Raw genomic sequence first — 20,112 nt, 5'->3', positions numbered from 1 at the left:
TACCTGTTTAAAGGGGTGATATGACAAGGCTAAAACAAATATTATGTTTTGTTTTAGATGTAATGCAATGTGTATAAACGATTTAAGGTTAAAAAATGCTGTATTTTCCACATACTTTGCTTGTTTGTATCTCCTCTTTGCCCCGCCTCTGAAACGTGCATATTTTTTACAGAGCTCATTGCTCTAAAATGCGAGGTGTACTATGATTGGCCAGTTAACCAGTGCATAGTGATTGGTTGAATACTGCAAGCGTGTGACGGAAATGTAACACCTCTTACCATATTTGGAACATTAGGTTCCAAAGCAATTGTACTGACAGGTACATCCACCTTACTTGCGTATACATTTGGGCATTCTCAGTCAATTCATAACACGAACTGAATAGATTAGTGGGGGTGTGGTTACACAAGGCGTTTCTGGCAGGTCTGGGAGAGCATTCGCTTTTAGATAGAATGCATCTTTTGTTCCGACATTTCCATTTTTGCAATTTAACGTGTCTGACAGGTAACACACCAAAGACACGTAAAACACCTGTTTGTGCCATAAAAGGTCAGCCAAAATTCTTACATCGTTGAAGACCTACATTAGTGTGTCAAAGGCTGTGAAATCAACACCCTGTTTGTTCACAAATGCATTTACTGTATATTGTATGTATATTGAGCGTCAATGTCCTATAATAACTGTATGTTGAATGTGGCCTAATAACAATCCTTCCTCAAATTAAAAAAAATTCACATTGAGAAAATGTATGTACATTTTAAATGAATTTCACAGTTGTAATCTTCAAGCAAACATACAACAGAACTTACAAAGACTTTGTAAGGCATTGAAAGATTTCGGATTAGACGGATCTCTCATCAAGGATTTCACACTAACCAAAGAACAGTCTTTCTCTGTCTGTTAAGCGTTGTGTGCCAGCTCGTTAGAAAAGTTTGTCTTGTCTTTTCTGTAGAAGTGAATGCAATTAGTTTGTCCAGATCCAGTGAACGTCTCAAGAGAAAACCGTTCAGCCAATCTTAACCAAAGTTCTGTGGGGGCTGTGTTAAGAAAATGTGTTGAAAGACGTCTTTTCATTCGTGCATATTAATATGCATGGCATAACGTCACATCAGCAGCGGCTTCTGTTTTAGCTCTGGATGAAGACCATGAAAGGGGTTTCCCTGTATGAGCTGAAGTTGAGCACATGTGGAGCAGTGCAGGCGCACATCAATGGTGCTCCAGCGGGGCAGAGGGTAAATTACACTTCTCTTTGTGAAGAAAACAGCCACACATATCATGAAATCAATGTGCAATTAGGAGATGACACTAGTCGATGATTAAGACCGATCACGGATCACATGACTGTTCTGTATAGCGACAACAGGATGATAATTTCTCTGTCCTCGAAGTGTGTTCCAGTGGTTTTGCTTTTAATTTGTTTTCTGGGGTTGACTAACATTTTTGGAATCACGGAAACGTGAAAATAAAGCTTTGACCTGGTGGTTTCAGACATATAGGCCCGGTTTCACAGACAAGGCTTAAGTCCTCTCCCAGACTAAAATGAATTTGTGACCTATCTTAATAGAATATAACTTGCCCAGAATTGTTTTAAAATATATATATTTGCCAGTGTTTTGATGCGAGGCATTTTTATAAAAGCGACATTAAAATCTAAATTCAACTAAGGCAGTCCGTGTCTATGAAACCGGGCCACAGTGTATACAAATAAGCAAAAACTGCAGGACTTAATTAAGATGGATGTGACTTTATATTTTCATAATAATGTATTATTATACACAACATGTTCAACACATGGAAATAAAATAAACGGTTGGAGGCTGGTAATTGTGTTTGTCCTCACGGAAATTGTGCAAAACATGTCATGCAGACAAAAGTTATGAGATGTTATGATGAACCGTTGTTTTGCGTGGGAAGATGGTTTCATCTGTGTCTGACCACTGCTAATGAACAGACTATTTATTAAATACACAAGTTGCGAGTAGTTTAAAGTCAAAGAACTTTTGACACTTGTCAAGGGTGCAGGCTTGTTTCATTAGTATTGGATAACAGGAAATGGTATTTCCAACGCATTAAAACTATGCAATGAGACATATTTTGCAACAGGATATTCAACTGTTGACTTGATTGTCTTAGACCGAATGATCTTGGATTGTTGATGGTAGACCATCATATTTTGGGGGATACATGAAAAATATGACCATTCATGCAGCCTTGAGCCTTTTCAACAATATCGCTGGCGCTTCAAATTTGATAAATTCTTGATAATGAAGAAGCATTTACACTATCCATAATGTATGCTGACCATGAAATAGAAAGCAATGACATAATTGGCTAATATAACTTTCCCCACCCATGTAACCTTTGATAGCATCATCAGGACCAAAACTATTTTAAAGTCCATTTAGGGGAAGTCTTTACATTTATATTTACATCATAGCAATTCCACATTCCTATCTTTTTTAATGGTGGAAGGGAGATATTTCTAAAATCGCTGGCAAAAATCACAATTAAACAGTAAATTTCCGATCAACTATTAAACACGACATTACACAAACAGTATCATAACTTTGGTTAGCTTAGCCTAAATTACGCAAAAAAAAAACTTTTCAAGTTCGCATTATCTACTGCGCATGTGCAAAGGCTGCCAAGCTCTTCACGAGAGCCCCACCCCAGAGAATTGTCAGTCTTTACTGATTGACGATTGGCTTGTTTGACTGGAAGGTGGGACTTCCTTCACTAGAGCGGCCATATTGAGCTTGCAAATTTATTGTAAAGGCAGTAGCACATCTTGTTAATATGAATCTTTGAATTCATCATCTTTTAAAAAATGGACGCAGACGTGTTCTTTCAAATACTGGTATAAAGGACATTTACTGTATTAGTAAAGTAAATTGGGTCAATTTTCATTTCATGTTCTTTTTAAAAGTGTTACCATCTGTCATTTGTGAAAATCGAGTTTTGTGTGGGCAGAAATAACAGTAATGTACTCACCTCTCACGAGCAGCTCGGCTTCCGCTAGCACACTGTCTGCGCTCGTCTGTGCCCGGCAGCCATATTTACCCGCATGCTTCAGAAGGATGCTCCTGATCATAAGGTCTGCTGTGGAAGACTGCTAAATGGAGACAAAGGGGAACGTACAAGAGAGAAGTGAGGAAAAGAGAGAAATAGACCTCCATTCAGTGCTTGACATCTGAGCAATAGGCTTCTTTTACAGCCTCTATTGGCTTGTGTGGATTAAGAGATTCCTGTTCGGTTTAGGAGAACGCTTGCCATTACTTTTCCTCAATCTGCTCTTCTCTGAAAATGAGAAACGCCCCGGGTGATACTGCGAATAAGTCAAGGTCTGCAGGCGGCTGTTTAGTACAGAGGCTGATTAAAATTACAACACATGAATCAGACAGCTGGGTGCTGCGCCACTGTCTGCTACAGCGCATGTGTTGTCAGAACAGGCATGTGTTGATTTTACGGGTCATATATCACCCCAAAATCAAAAGAAAAATATATATTCTGCATATTTGGGCTATTTTTTAAACCAAGTATGCCAATTTAATGATAGTAAAACCCCCTGTATATTCAGATGTTTTACTGCTGACTTTATTGCATACATATTATTTAAATTATAAAATATATACGTATACATTACCACATTATTTGTTAGAATACCTTAATAAAGATTATTATTAGATTGTATTTTTGTACTATTACAGGATTTTTTTCATTACTGTACAAACTATTTTTATTGCTCTTTAAAGTATTGTTATTTTCCCTTCTGTGATTTAGTAAAAAGCTACAAACAAAAATGATCTGAAAAATCATGAAGACGAAGAGATGTGCTATGAATATTCTAGTAATGCAAGTGTTCTCCGGGTCTGCTTGCTGAACAGACACATTCTGTGTTTCAGCACTACAAGATCTGATACAAATGGGAATACTCTCATGATATATTCTAGAACACTGTTAGGCTAAAAACTACAGAAGAACAATATGTAAAAATAAATAATTCAGTTTACACATTAGTAATGCAGTTAGACACACTGTACCACCGCAAGGCTGTTATGAACTCCCATTGAACAGGCCTAAACATTTAACAACACAATGATTCTGTGCAAACACACCGCTTACTAACACTGCACTTATTGAAAGCGTAGAAATCCTGGGATTGAATTTAGCGTCATTCAGAAATAAATTAAAGATACTTTGTAAATTCCAGAGAATTTGAATTAAGGTCAGAAAGAATTTGAAGAACTGTGATACATTTTTTATTATTTTGAAAGAAGTTAATATAGTATATAGTAAATTACCCACAAACTCTACAAAATAAAAACTGTTGAGTTAAAAAGTATACAATCTCCTTAACTGAACACATCTTTGTGTCTAGTTAAAGACAACACATGTTGTCTTACTTTTAACACAACCTTTTGTCGTCCCTTTTATTTATTTAACAAAAATCAACAGAAAAATGTTCATATTTCACAATTCATATTGTGTTATAAAACACAAAATATGTTAAGATTGCATTTCTTTTTTTAAAAGTGTAAAAAATAAATTATATTAGGTTTAATGAACAATCTGAAATGAAAATTTCTTAAATGCCTTCTGTTGAAATTATTGATTTAATTTAACAATTATTAAAAAAACTATGATATACTTCATCTTCGCTGTTAACAATGCATTTTTTTATGAATCAAAGACAATTTTAATACTTTTGATCGTTTAAATATTTGCAAATCCCACAGAAAAATCAAGGTTGTAGTAATGATCTCTCAAAGAAAATAATGAAAAAGATTTGACGTTTTAGTCCGAAAGTTACAATATATTTAATAATAATATGCAAGTGAATGGGAGCCAGTTAACAACATTCTTCAAAATATCTTCTTTTGTGTTCTGTGGAAGAATGTCTTACTGGTTTAAAATGACAAAAGGGTGAGTAAAACGATGACAGATGTTTGGGTGAACTATCCCTTTAATGCATTTACTGTAATTAAATTGAAATAAATATTTATAAGATACTCAGAATTTTTTTTATGAACAATTATGTTATGGACCATGATGGAAGGATACATCACAAGTCTTCAAAACGTAGCCAAACAACTTGCAAAATGCAGACTATAAACAGAATGCTTAAGAAATTATCTTTCATGCCCCTTTTGTAGTGTTGAATAAATTAAATTATTCTGTTTGTTCTGAATTTCAGTAAATTCCTCATCCTGTCGTTCGGATTCAATTTTCAATTAAACACACTGTGAAGGGAATTTGCACAATCCTGATTGTGGCACGTCTCATTACTGTCTCCTCATGAATCGCCTCATAGCATTTCTCATTTTTATGTTGCTACTGTAAATGAATCAATGTAAAAATCAACAATAAACAGATTTTCTAGGCTTGATAATCATTTAATTTGACATAAATGTTCAAACTCAACGACCCAGGCAGCCATTTAGCTGTTCTGACAACCAGCAATTAAACCCTAATCTACGTTCACTTAAACCCAGACTAACGTTGCCTATATCTTCACGCACATGATATGACAATGAGCATTTAACAGTGACTGTTTCAAGTGTTGGTGTGAAGGGAGTGTTGTCAGTCGAAGGGAGGAATTAAATATGCCCATAATCTGATATTGAGATGGCACAACTTGGTTTGAACTTAATTGTGTGAGCCAGAGGAGGGATCCAACCATTTTAGGAGGAGTTTGCTAAATGCCAGCATGCTCCTGGTAGTCAGGCTAGCAAGTTTAAGTTACAGTTAAAACAAATTAACTTAACACTACAAAAGTCCCGCAAAATTGACTTGTTGATCAGAGTTTCAAGTCTGGACCACATAGTCAGTTTCACTTTTTTATAGCGCGATGATGCAGGCAGCTGAAAATGGAGTGCTACATATATACACTATGTATAGGATGTGTTAGAAACACATTGGTGTCGATAATCTGTGCACTATTTCGGGTGTAAATGTCTGGAAAAAAATACACAGTTTAACTTTGCTGCTCACACAACCTATGAGAATGGTGTCTACAATCACCTGTTTGATTTTTTTATTTTGCCTTATACATTGAAAGAATAGTGGAGAGTGAGAGGATGGGAGAAAGGGGAACAGGAGTTCACAGACCAGGACACAAACTCGGTCACCTAATGTGCCGAGGCACAACACGTTTGATTTTATATGATAAAGGTCTGCTAATGTCAGATCGGATATAATTCAGAACAATGAAGAAAATCCTGTTTACGAGCTAATGGGTGTCTCAAATATAACACCATAAAAAATAAGTCACAACTTTTCCTGATAAATCCATTGACTAGTTCTTCATCAGAAGAGCTAACTGGGAACTTGAAAAACATTTGTTTTTTGGTAGACTGATAAAAATTGACAACAACCGGGGCCTCATTTCTATAACGTGCGTACGCACAGATTTGATCATAAATCACCATTCATATTAAAAAACAGCCTTTGACATTGAAACGTGCTTAGCGCCATGTCAGGGTCTGAGCAAACGTAGGCACTTTTACTAGTTTGAGTGCATTCTTGCCACTATCAAAGGTTTTGGACGATGATAGGTGCTCTTTATATATCAATGACAGTAATTAGACAATTGATAAAAGGCAGAGATCTGAAACTGTGAGGTGCATGCAAATTCATGATCATTTGCGACCTTTAGATCTTTTAGATCTCATACCCGTTTTCTGTATGTACTTTGAGAAATAATCGTAAAACCCAATTTAGGATGATTTCTACACAACATTCTTTAAATAAGGTCCCTGGCCTCCTTGAAACTTCGCAAATTCAGCCAATCAAATTGAAAAGAAAGTTTAGCCATTTCTATTTACAGTACGCATCAGACTCTGGAAAGAACTGACATTTGTGAAAGGACTGTGGACGTGTCACATGGGGATGAATACAGTCCTGAATGCCAAATTCTTTGAAATACTGTTTTTCCATACAAGCCACTGCTGGAAAACCTATCTAAGTTATATTTGCTCATTTAGGATATTTTTCTGGATTTTTTTCACTTCCTCACAGTATTTGTTTGCTGTGGAATAATACAACCAGTAGCTTTGGAAAAGAAAATCGAAGCAATCTAAAAGCACAATAAACATCCGAGTGTGTGCAATCACTTCATCAGTGGGATTTTTGGTGGCAGAATGCCTGTTGATTCCTCTAATCATGGAGACTTGTGAATCCTGCAGGACTGCTGCTCCTCTGAGACTGATAAACATGACTGTGTGATTCACAGTGGGTCTTTCATCATGATGACACGCAGACCCGGCTGACCTTTCGCTGAATTGATTTTCACACGAGGTAAAGCAGGATTTGGTGCAATGTGGCATGCCTAAAATAAGTAACTATGACTTCATCTGATCAGAAGCAACAGATTGAAGATAGGTTATGAGTATTTTTTCAACAGTTATGAGGGCAGTCGAATATTGGTGTGAAACGCAGAGCAGTACAAACCCCAAAAACAAAATGTACTAATATAGAAACTAATATAGTAAAGTTTTTTATGTTATGCATAGATGCTGATATAATGTTAATTTAGTTAATATTATAAACAAATGTCCAACTTCAAATAATCAGGTGTACAGCAATAATTAAAGGGGGGATATGACAATGCTAAAACAAATATTATTGTTTGTTTTAGATGTAATGCAATATGAATACACAAATTAAGGTTCAAAAACGCTGTATTTTCCACATACTGTGGATGTTTGTATCTCCTCTTTGCACCACTACTCTGAAACGTTCAGGTTTTTACAAAGCTCATCTCTTTGAAAAGCGAGGTGTGCTATGATTGGCCAGTTATCCAGTGCGCAGTTATTGGAGGAATACTGCAGATTGTGACTGAAATGTAACATCTCTTACCATATTTGGAACATCAGGATCCAAAGCAATTGTACTGAAAGGTACACCCACCTTACTTGCATATACATTTGGGCGGTCTTAATCAATCATATCATAAACTGACCTGGATTTGTGGGGGTGTGGTTACACAAGGCGTTTCAGGCAGGTCTGGGTGAGGATTTGCTTTAAGATAGGAGGCATCTTTTGTATCCACACTTCCTTTTTGCTATTCTACCTCTCTACGTGTCTAATACATGAATGGGCATCTAACATCAGACCAAAGACACAGAAAAACATGTATTTGCGCCATATTACCCAAGTAACAAAACAGTATGTATGATAGCTCCACGAGGGTAAGACCGACCCGGGGCTAATGCAGGAACTCTGTATACACAGGGACCTAGTGCTCCGGCACCTAGATTGATTGGGACTACAGGTCAACCGAGAAAAGAGCAAGCTTTCCTCTTTCTTGGCGACAGCCAACGCGCTCTCTCATCAGTCGATGACAAGCGGAGAGTGGCGACTCCACCCCCGCGCAGTCCAGCTCATTTAGGTATAGTTCGGGCAGGCTCAGGTAGACCTGTTCGCCTCCCTGGACACCACCCACAGCCCCCTATGGTACTCCCTGTTCGAGGCCCCCCTCGGCACGGATGCTCTAACGCACTTCTGGCAGCTGGACAAGTGGAAGTACCCCCAGTGAGCCTCATTGCACAGACCCAGTGTAAGGTCAGGGAAGAGGAGCATCAAAGTGCTACTAGTTGCGCTGTACTGGCCCAACCGGACATGGTTCTCTGAGCTAATGCTTCTGACAACAACTCCTCCCTGGCCGATTCCCCTGATGAAGGACCTGCTTTCTCAGGGGAACGGCACGTTTTGGCATCCCAGGCCGGACCTCTGGAACCTCCATGTCTGGCCCTTGGACCACCGGCGGTGGTTGAGACCAACACTCAGTCTAGGGCCCCGGCCACTAGGTGGCTATATGCCTATAAGTGGAGCCTCTTCTCGTCCTGGTGTTCTTCTCGAAGAGAAGACCTAGTAGTTGCTCGCTCGGGGATGTGTTGTCCTTTTTAGAAGAGAGACTTGAGACTATCCTGTCCCCTTCCACACTGAAAGTGTATGTAGCCGCTATTGCCGCTCATCACGACTCAGTTGCTGGAAAGTCTTTGGGACAGCACGACCTGATCATCAGGTTCCTAAGGGGCACGAGAAGGTGGAATCCGCCTCGTCCGCACTCCATACCCTCTTGGGACCTTGACGTGGTCCTGGCGGGCCTCAAGAGACCCCCTTCGAGCCCCTCGGAGACGCCGCTCTTCCTAACCTAACGATGAAGAATGTGCTCCTGATGGCGCGGGTCAAGAGGGTAGGGGACCAACAAGCATTCTCCGTGTCCCCAGATTGCCCAGAATTCGGGCCCGGTGATTCTCACGTTATCCTGAGACCCAAAGTTCCCACCACTACCTTTCGGGACCAGGTGGTGAACTTGCAGGCTCAACCCCATCCGTGTTGTGTCCAGTATGCGCATTGCGCCTCTACTTGGGAGCTCTGATCAGCTCTTTGTCTGTTTTGGGGGTCAGCAGAAGGGGAGGGCTGACTCCAAACAGAGAGTAGCGCACTGGATTGTGGACGCTGCCAACACTTAATACGGATGCGTATGACTTCATAGCTTTTTAGCACATGAGAAAAAACTGGACATGAAATGAGAATTGGAAATAATGTTTATTATTTTAATTAAAAATAATCATTTGTTTAATCATTTGCAAATAAAATGTCATTTTTGTTATTGAAAGACATATTTGTATGTAATTTGTCAAAAAAACCTGTCAAAATGATTTGCTGCATCCGGGTTATTGTTATTAGTTTTGAGAGGTTTTTATCTGGAAATTACGAACCTGCAAATGTCACGACTGCCCAATCAAAATCAAGCATTCCAACGAGCTGTGTTATAAGGAGCCAATAACGCAGTTGTTTTCAGAAAACATTTTCAGTCCCCCAAAGTCGTGTAAGTGAACTGCCAAAACGCATAAAAAGTTTTCCGTGTTTAGTTCACAATCGGTTCATTGTCACCTTGGATGTCACCTACAACGCCAGCGGAAGGCCAGACAGACACAGCTGTAGTGAAGAAAGTCTCTTACTGTTTGAATGTACTCAAAGTGACCACCCTCATGCTGAGCGTTAAGCGGCTGGTTATTGAGCAGCCAGAAGAAGGACACCTCCAGGGTGGGGTCATGAGTGACCTTACAGCTGAGCACCACACTCTCTCCCACCGTAACCTCCACCCGGACGGGACTCAATTCCACCCGCATGGGCTCTGCAAAACAAGAACGGGCACCTGTCATATGCACAGTTTGAGCATCACAAACTCCGAAGAAAGTCAATGAAACAACTAAAATTATTCCATTCAGCCTACACGTGTAATGAAATTATACTGCGTTAATTGAAAACAGAAGGGACAGTGTGAAAAAGAGACTTATTAGCATGTTTCTCACATATTTTACTTCTATTATGTCAGATGTTAACAACAAAAGATGTCAAGCAGCAGAACGACACATTTTATTCATTCTGGTATTTCATCTGCTCTTACGCAGCGGCATCAAAGAACAAGAATAAGAGAAAACAACTGAAAATACTTCAGACTATGAGATTATTATCGAAGATGAGACAAAAATTGAACCTTTGTAGTATTATCAGTGTCTGTTGGTTGTTTGCTTTATTACTGATTCCGTAAAAACCTTGTTCATGCCCGACCAGTTGCATTGAACTATTCTCTCATTCGGCTCAAGCCGGTAATGTAGAGCACTGTTTGGTTTTGTGTGGTTAACCACGAGCTGAGGTACGTAACGTGGATCTCTTACCTTTCACCAGCAGCACCGTCATTAACTCGGCGGATCCGAACTGGTTTTCAGCCCGACACACGTAGTTTCCCTCATCTGTGCGACTGGAGTTAATGATGCGCAGGGTGTTGTTGCGAAGCAACATGATTCTGAGAAGAAAGGAGGGGGATAATTCATCTGCCGGAGGAAATATTTACTCACTCCTTCAGAGGGTGAAAATAAACAGATTTCTCTAAATAAACAAAACCACTGTAACAGCTAATGAAAGATGTCAAAATATTTTCATGATAAAAATATCACTTTAATAACAATATCAGTAATTACGATGAAATCAGAATTTTGAACACTATGTGTTAGTATAGTGGCTTCATAGTATTTAGGTTTGTACCATTCTGTTATCCATGTATTTTAAACATCAAACACTAGATTAAATATAAACTAAGCCTTGACAATGTTTTCCATACGCATGAGCTGGTGACGTTTAAAAAGACAGAAAGCCATTAAAGTAGCTTAACTTAAAAAAACTGACAAAAACCAGGGCTAATGACACGATGTTAAGTGTTGTCCTTCGTTTCCACTTACTATTTAGATTGAAAGATAACTCTGTCAATAACGTCATTTAAATTGTTAATGGTCTGATAGGAATCTTAGTTCGGATTAGCACAGTGATGCTATCAAAATACTTTAGCTGTTAAAGGGCCAGTTCACCCAAAAATGACATTTCTAGCTGACATTTGTGTCCTGTGGAAGACAGAAAGTGCACCCGACAAGATGACTTTCGCACATGTGGGTTTTCTGACACAGGTCTTGGTTTATCCTGTAAATGTTTATGAACTTTCCATTGATCGCTGAACTTTTGCATAAAGTAAAATCACATTTCTGTTACGCGACAACTACACATGTATAGTTTACTTTATTAAAGCAAAAGACTGGGCAGAGAAAGTTGGCGATGGCAATGACACAGAGTCTGATTAATATACTTCCCCAAGTACACAGTACGTCAAACCGGCATAATCTGAATATTGTTAATTTGAGAGGAAGTCAAGATGAGATATACTCCTAATGACATTTCATTCTTTCAAGAACCAACAGAGACCAGGAAGGTAAATTGAATTGAACGGAGATAAGTAGAGTCTAGCTTTTATCTTATCGCTCTCTCTCATTCACTGCTCTGAGAACAGTTTCGGAGAGCACCTCTATGCCGGCCTCATATGATAAATTAACTTCAAACAAAAACAGAATTCATTTCTTGTCTGAGGTCCGAGGAAACACAATGAAGGGGTTTTAATCACTGAATGAGTATCGCTCTAAAAAGAAACTGAAGTAGATGAGAAACAAGGTCTCGGTTTTATTAGCGCTCTTTACAAGCCATCACCTGAAATGTCATTAAATTTAGTAATTATGCATTTCTGTATATTATCCAACGTATAAAAAATACAAAAGGGAAGAAAGTTGAAAATTATCTTTGCATTCACACCTTTTTTGGCCTATAGTTGAGATTTTCCAACAGAATATTTTCCTCATTGACATTCATATTCCTCCATGGATGTTTTTTTCAACCTGTCCTTTGATTGGCAGACGTATGACGATGAATATTTACAAAGCAATCATTTTATTAAGATTCAATTTCTGCCTTAAACTAACAGCCGTGAAGAAAGGAAGCAGTCTGTCTAATTTCTCTCTTATTAATTTGCCTGGTGATATTTGGCTTTCATATTTACTGCATTAGACATCCTGATCCGGCAGCCACTGATGGGAATTGACAGACAGAAACTCACAATGCCGTGACAAAGTTTAACCCGTACATGGAAAATTCATAAGGAGGCATCAAGCCGGGAGACGTTTCCTCAAGTAGCACGGAAACCGGCACTTGCCAAGGAAGCAGAAGCGATGAAGGCCTTGCACTGAAGACCGGTGGGTACGAGCAGTGCGCCAACAATCCTCACACAACAATGAATTTGGAGAACAGAAAATTATGTTAAAGAACTTAATCGCATTGATGATGACTGATTTTTAATTTCCAGACTATGGTTTCTTTCCATGTTTCTGTGTGAATAGACCAAGTGGTTGCCGATACTTTGGAACTAATGGGATTAATACTTTTTTTTATTTAGAATACAAAACCCTTGAACATTAGTGGAAATCCATGTTAATTACAAACCTTCATTAACTCGCCACAGCTGTCAATGTCAGATAAACGCAGGGCAGCTTCGATCTCGCCGCGGCGCCTGACACAACTGAACTTCGTCCAGCTAATGTCAGGAAATCCTTCTTCTAAAGCCGCCAGTGTCCGGAGCGGGGGCCGGAGTGCGAATTTCATTTAATTCGTCTCAACAACTCGTTTCAACGTTGACTGAAAATCCATTTAAGCTATTCAGCCGAAGTGGAAAATGAAAAAATCCATTTTCACACAAAAAATGCAGTGCACTGGTTTAATAAGCAAAACTACTAATGAGATTTTTAGCTTGATAATTTATGGTAAACTGTTTCTAGATGCACATTTCCATGTAACAGAATTAGTAACATTGACAAAATCCGATTTTTACTGGTGTTTTCAGCCCATTGTGAAAGAGAGGTGTTCCTTTACCAGATGATCTGAATGAATTGATAATAAATGAAGCAATAAGATGACAATTTTATAACTTTTTAGGTGTTCAAAACTTAATGACCCAAAAATTATTTTTTGTTTTATGCGTGAGAGCAGGTGATGATACTTCCCATCTTACACAGTACGTTCTGACGACACTGCAGATCGTCTTCATTTGGTCACTGTGACATTGTCAATGTAATGTGTTGGCAACATTCCATTTCTTAGAATGGTTGCTAACGTTCCAGAAACGTCCTCAAATAATGTTGTGAATTAATGGGTGCTCATATTTGGTAGGTCGCTGAGAAGAAATGGTATGTTCCAGGTATGTCTTCAGGCGGTTTTCACCATGTCCAAACAACATCCAATGTTACGTCGTCACGACGAATATGGGAATCACAAAGTTAAGTTGCTGGAACGTTATTATGGTACGTCGTGGCAACGAATATGGTCTGGGTGAGTCATCACAACGTAACTGTGTTAGCTGGGATTGATTTCATGAGAGGTTGAGAGCATAACAACTCGATACTTATCAGAATAGATTTTTAAATAATGCCTCTTTCTTGTTAAATTCCAGTCCAAAGTCTTGTCTTAATTACAACTACAATCAAAAGCTTTATGTAGTATGGCAGAGATAGGTATTTTTGTATGCTAACCTCAGAAGCTAGTTAAGCCTTTTAGCACTTCCGGTTTTTTGTTTTTTGGGTCAAATGCCTGAAATTATTGTGTATTAAAAGCGGTAGTTGCTAACAAGTTACTAAAAGCGACAAAATGTTGTGTCTGGTATTAACCGTCATTGCGCAGTTAAATCTCACAAATAATCCAACATGAGCACAAATCACCAAAAACGTGGATGGGGATTCATTCACTTAGTAATTACTTACGGAGAACGCGTTTTTAATAGAGTTTTTAATTGTTGTCGGAGGCTTGATATTAAGTCGTTGTAGTGTAGTCTGTTTATAGCATCATGTTAGCTTTTGACTTTTTGCGATTGTATTTCGGCCTCAAAAGTAACAAATGTTGTGTTCATTTGAAAAGACTATCTTGATAAACTTAAAGTTTAAGTATGATAAACCTTTGTTAATCACAGATCTTATCTTTTGCCTATGAGAAAAGTGCATAGGCTTTCGGGAACCAGTGAGGCGCTAACTTCCGGGTTTGTCTACAAACATTCGTCATCTCTGCGGTATTCTAATTAGTGATTCCTTTAAGCAATTATCACACAACTTTCATTATCATAGAACTATTAGCAGGATTGTGAATTATCATATGACATTATTTGACTTTACCCCTCGTAAGGATAAGCATGTAAAGTAAGCTGCAATTTTATGTTACAGACAGAGATGGCAACAGAGAGGCCAACGTTACAGATTGCGTCGTATATTCCACAAAAATGTAGAGACCATAAAATAAAACACCACTCTCCCGCATTGTAAAATGCCCTTTTACTCCGAGATGAAGATGTACTAACACACAAAGGATAGAAAAGGCAGCAGACAAATAAAGAAGTATATCTGCCCTTGCAATGTCACAAAAGAAGCAAATACAATAAATTGCTTGGCTCTGACAAATTTGCCGCAAGATATATCAGCTCACGCAAGCTTGAAGTCCATTCATCACCTTGTTACCTGAAGAACGAAGCATTCTCTGGCTGGTCAAGTCTCTCATCTATCAGTAGTCACTATCTATAAACAAACATCTATCACGCAACAGACAGCATCATTCCAAATGTGGTGAAAGCACCGCTTTAAAAGCGATTCCATCTTACGAACCGCTGCTCTGACCTCAAGAGCGCTTTCTAGTAAATCTACTATATCTCTTACAGCGGGGCGTGCAGCTTTGGGAAGGGCAAACAGCATCTGAATGCTGGTTACACCATTGCTTTTGAATTATTGATTTGAGAGAATGAAACTATAGCTTGATAAGCAGTAGGAAGTGTGGAAGGGTGTCAAGGTGAGAACAGGCTTTGTGCTGTGTCTGGACATTTTTAGTGTCGCTCGGCGGTCTGGGCCGAGACGAGGCGGTTGCACGTTATGGCCGGTCTGGGGCCGTTGGACTAGCGAAGCCATTTTGCAGGACAATTTTAAAAGAGCACAAATCCCAGCGGCTATTTCTCAGAATAAATTGCCTGCTTTGCAACAGCACCACCGTCAGCAAAAAGAGCCAGTAAATAATTCCACGACGTCCACTTGCAACCCAGCCGGACTGTGATAAATATGTGGCAAACTGGGGACTCTGGGTCTCTGGTACCTGTTAGTTTGCGTGTGTGGGTGAACGCAGGTGTGTGTGTCCGTATGTCTGTAAGGGAAGGTTTTTATTAATAAGCACAGCAGTATATTCATGTTTTTTTGGTGGTTGTATGCTTTACAGCTTTATTAAGAACAGAAGTAAGTCTTGGTGACCTTGTTTTTACCCCAGCAGGAGTGAGTTGCTTAATGAAAGGCAATACAAAACTGTGCATGTTATTACAAAAATCAGGGTGATCATGGAAAGGTTATGAATTATGGCTAAATTATACCAGCTAAAACGTCAACGTTGGTTTTGAACATACATATTCATTTTGAATTTGTTTAAAGAATGTGTTAAAAACTGGACAACACTACATTTATTTGTCAAACTCATAAACAACTCGGCACATGCATCTTTTGGTTCTTTTTTGCATGAAAAAAACTATAATTAATCAAAAAGTATATGACAATGTAGATTTTGACATTGTTTTTTGGACATCAAATATTATTCTTTAATTTGATCAATATTTGAAAATATTCAATTCAGTATCTTAGTTTGGGATTGGAGTCAAATTTAACACTAATCATGATACAATGATAATACATGTCCTCTTGTGTTTTTTTTCAAGAGAGTTAAAATAAATGAAACAGTAAAATAATATTTTAGCAGAATTAAAGCATTGCCTTTGATACACTGTAAAAAAATCACCAATCTCAGCTGCCTTAAAATTTTAAATATAATTCTGAATAAAATAAGCTTTTTGAGTCAATTTAACTTAATATATTGAACCGATTTACTAGATTTTTTATATTTTAATATCCTCATAAGCTCATTTTATTTCATAAAAAATATAAGGCATCTGAAATTGTTGATTTTTTTACAATGTATCAAAGGCAATGCTTTAATTCTGCTAAAATATTATTTTTACTGTTCAATTTATTTTAACTGTCAGGAAAATGTTTTTTAAGTCAGTTTTTTGCAGTGTATACAGTAGATTATTTGAGGGTGACTTTGTTATTGCAGTTAATTTGATATTATCTCTTTTCTCATGATAAGATTCTTACCGGAACAGTTAATTTTGGCACAAATGTTTCTAACATGAAACGCTAGCAGGTGTAGCTCCGTGAGTTATGAAGCTTCCGTGTTCTTCTCTACCTTATAAAGTTTTAAGCTTCATTACAGTCTTGGCAAAAGTATTAGTACACATTCAGTGCCAGTGGTGCATGATGTTCAGAAGTGAGCGAGGTGTGAATTCACAGGATGACGATACTGAGACACGTAAAAAGACGAAAGGTGTTTTAGATTTCAATAACATGTTATGCATTAATACACACACACATGTAATGTGCACATTTGCTTCAAACACAGAAACCCACTTAAGCAAACAATAGTCATCATATCAAGTCGACATTATAATCATTGTATGATATCATCACATATCTAGCAACAGGGTACCCAAATACAAATCTGAAAAAAGTCACATCAGCTTTCTGTCAAATGCCGTGGAAACTGAGTCAAACAGCACTATTAACAAGTATCTTTTCTGCCTTTTTTCTGAGGATAGTAATGGGAAACATTCAACATTAAACCTTATTTGCATTGAAACATTATGGGTGATTGTTTTTGGACTGTGTTGATAAATTGCAGGTTTAAAGTAAATTTAACCCTTCGTCAGTTTTCTAATCATTTTCAAGCGCTATTTAAATTTAAACCTATTGTTCCACGGGAAAAGAGCGAGAGATGCCATCTGTTTAAGAAAACCACTCTTGATCATATTTGTTCGTACAGACAAAAGTCTGTGGCTGAGAGTCTGCTCTTAATAATGTCTCGTAGCCGTCGGCGCTCAACAGGGGTCGATAATTTCAGATCTGTCTCTCCTGATGATTGACAGATTGACTCCATCAAGAATCTGTTCAGCAGCTAGCGCTCATTTTTAAGCATAAAATAATTGTTATAGAGGTTGAGTTATATGCAAACAGGGCCTGGGATATCTCAAGCAGGCTATATTTTAATAATAATGAGCTCTACCAGGAAACATATAAAAGACCAAACAATAAAGCACATGGTAAATCAACTGGCATGGTTAAACCCTGCTATCTGATCTAATGCCTTTATTTTTAAATATCTTCCTATCACCTTTGAAATCTACTTCTCACAGTTTAAAAAAGGCAAGAGAGTGAAATGTCCTTAACAAATGCAGAAGGTAGAATAAAAGACAAGAGTGCATTTAAATTCAGCAAACAAGTGCAAATCGTGTCAAGTGCAACTGAAGGTTGGCTTGGCAACATCTTAAAGGTGCCTTAAGTCAAGTTTTCCATGAATAGCTTTGTTTACTTAATATATGTAAATAATTAAAATAAGATTAGGCCTATTTATAAGCATATGCACAATACTAAGATGAAAAATCCAGTATGGAAAGCTTTGCGTGCTGCCGAGTTGGGATCACATGACCAGCTGGAATGGACAAAACAGTAACTCCAACTTTTTTCAGACACTTTTACGTAGTTGTTAGCATAATAAAGCACACACATATATTCACACATATGCATACACAACAGTAATAATAAGACGTAAAAAACATTATATGCATCAATCACAATGCAACCTTGCAGAGCAAACCAGCCTCCTAACTGTGAACGCAAACAAACCAGTCACGACAACAGAACGCAACCCAGCATGAGACCCATAATCAGTGGACAACAACATCGATTAAAGCTCCCGTCCACACAGATTCATGTAAATCTATGCGTGTTTATAAGCATTTTTAATTGGAATCCAATAAAAACACAAACCCCTAGGATCGGCCTGTCACCGCTTCACAGAGAAACCTGAGAATTGTTGCACTTTCATGCAAAACAAGTAAGGTCAGAGAGGTCACAATGCCTCTGTTGGGGCAGAGACTCACCTTCGGCTCGGTTGGACCCTCCTGTCGTTTTTCTTCCACGTAATTCTTGGTTTGGGTGACGCACGAGGCCGGCATTCCAGAGAGACGTCTCTTCCCACGGTGGCGATGAGTCGGACAGGATTGGTGCTGAACATGGGCGCTGACGCTGTTTAGAAATACACACACATAGTGCCAGCATGAGACTAGAAACATGGTACAAAATAACACGAAGTCTAATTTGTAAATATGCAAATGCAGAATTTTCACACTCCGTCACTTAATTTAATTTAGCTGGCTAGCTATCTTGCTAATCCTTCCCTGTTGAAAAAACAGCATATGCTGGTTTGGTATGTTTTAATACGGGTTTGTGCTGGCGTAAGCTGGTCAAACCAGCATTAATACATACCTAACCCAGCATATGCTGTTTTTTTCAACAGGGTTGACACACTGTAGACATCATGTGACACTATTTGTCTTGGCCCATGACAGAAGCAGAAGAATAAACAAGGGCTTTATTATAAAAATTTGTATTGTGTCCTCAGAGAATGTGATATGTGAAACACAGAAGACGGATTTTTCTGCAGCTTTTGTCGTAGGCCCACAGATGAGGGCTAAAAACGACTGGCCTGTACGGGAATGGTGTGCTATGACTTTTATAAGCGATCGGGGCCTAAAAAATACCAAAAACATCCCATTGACTTAACATGGCGTCCAACTATAACGAGTAGTAGTTCCGAGCGAGAATTTCGTAGTAGCAGTGTTACCACATTTGAGGAGTCAGCCTCTGTAAGAATATACATCACATTGGGCTGTAAAAGTCCCGAAAAGTTCACCATTGACTTAACATGGGGCAGGAAACATGCCCATATAAGGCGTCACAACTGTCATAACTGTCCCATGTTGAATATCTTTGCAGTACAACCACTTAGAGACAAGGGGTGAGCTTATTTGACTAAGGCAACCAATCAGTAACTTATGGTCATAATGACGCTATGATGCCACGCCCCATGCAACCATTTACAGCAACCTAGCAACCGTTCCCATAGACTCCCATTATAAAAGACCCAGGTGGATATCTCTGCATCACAGTGTCGTAGAGACAAGGGGATTGGCTGAATTGACTTAAGCCCCGGAACTTCATTACGTTACGAAGCCACGCCCATAGTAACCAAACAGGTTAGCCTAGCAACCATTTATCAATACTTATATCTTTGCATCAGAACATCGTAGAGACATGGGGGTTGGTTTGTTTTACTTGTGACTTGAAGCATCATCAAATGGCATCTGCCAGGCCACGCCCTAGCAATCAAACAGCCAGTGTTGGGGAGTAGCTAACTACAAGTAGCGACGTAAATAACTTAACGTAATTTTTCTGTAGCTTGACGGTAGTTAAGTTACTTTAAAAACAGTGTAGCTTTTCCGGTAGTTAAATACTTTTAGAAGCAAGTAGCAGTGTAGCATGCCCAAACGCTACTCGCTACGTTCGATTGTGACGAACTTTTAAGCAAAAGCAGTGCAGCGCTGAGCACATGCGTCGTCATCTTACTTACTACTGAAGATCACAAACAAAAAAATTGCATTACTGCCATTTATTGTTCTTTCACGCATCTTGCAGCTAAACGCACAGTACTCTGTTCGCGTCTGATGGTTATGTGAATGTGCCAAAGTAAACTTGACACACACACACATCCAGGATGGCGCAAGGCATGGCGACCTCGACAGATTCAGAATCGGAAGATGTGTAA

At 38.6% G+C, this 20,112-nt stretch overlaps 1 protein-coding gene across 5 annotated transcripts in view; it reads right to left on the bottom strand.

The window, feature by feature from the left end:
- cntn5 (contactin 5) overlaps positions 1 to 20,112 on the bottom strand; it is a 209,376-nt gene that overhangs the window by 20,070 nt on the left and 169,194 nt on the right. For 3 of the 5 annotated variants that reach the window (XM_056766423.1, XM_056766425.1, XM_056766424.1), the window contains exons 12-15: positions 18,389 to 18,533; positions 10,689 to 10,816; positions 9,969 to 10,144; positions 2,992 to 3,112 (exon numbers count right to left, since the gene is read on the bottom strand). In XM_056766423.1, the coding sequence (XP_056622401.1) occupies positions 2,992 to 3,112; positions 9,969 to 10,144; positions 10,689 to 10,816; positions 18,389 to 18,533 (570 nt within the window). The remainder of the gene's footprint in view (positions 1 to 2,991; positions 3,113 to 9,968; positions 10,145 to 10,688; positions 10,817 to 18,388; positions 18,534 to 20,112) is intronic. The other 2 variants (XM_056766426.1, XM_056766427.1) reach the window with 1 other exon arrangement.

The sequence above is a fragment of the Triplophysa dalaica genome, chromosome 14 (assembly GCF_015846415.1).
Source record: "Triplophysa dalaica isolate WHDGS20190420 chromosome 14, ASM1584641v1, whole genome shotgun sequence".
Classification (NCBI taxonomy): Eukaryota; Metazoa; Chordata; class Actinopteri; order Cypriniformes; family Nemacheilidae; genus Triplophysa; species Triplophysa dalaica.
This window is presented reverse-complemented; position numbering and strand designations above follow the sequence as displayed.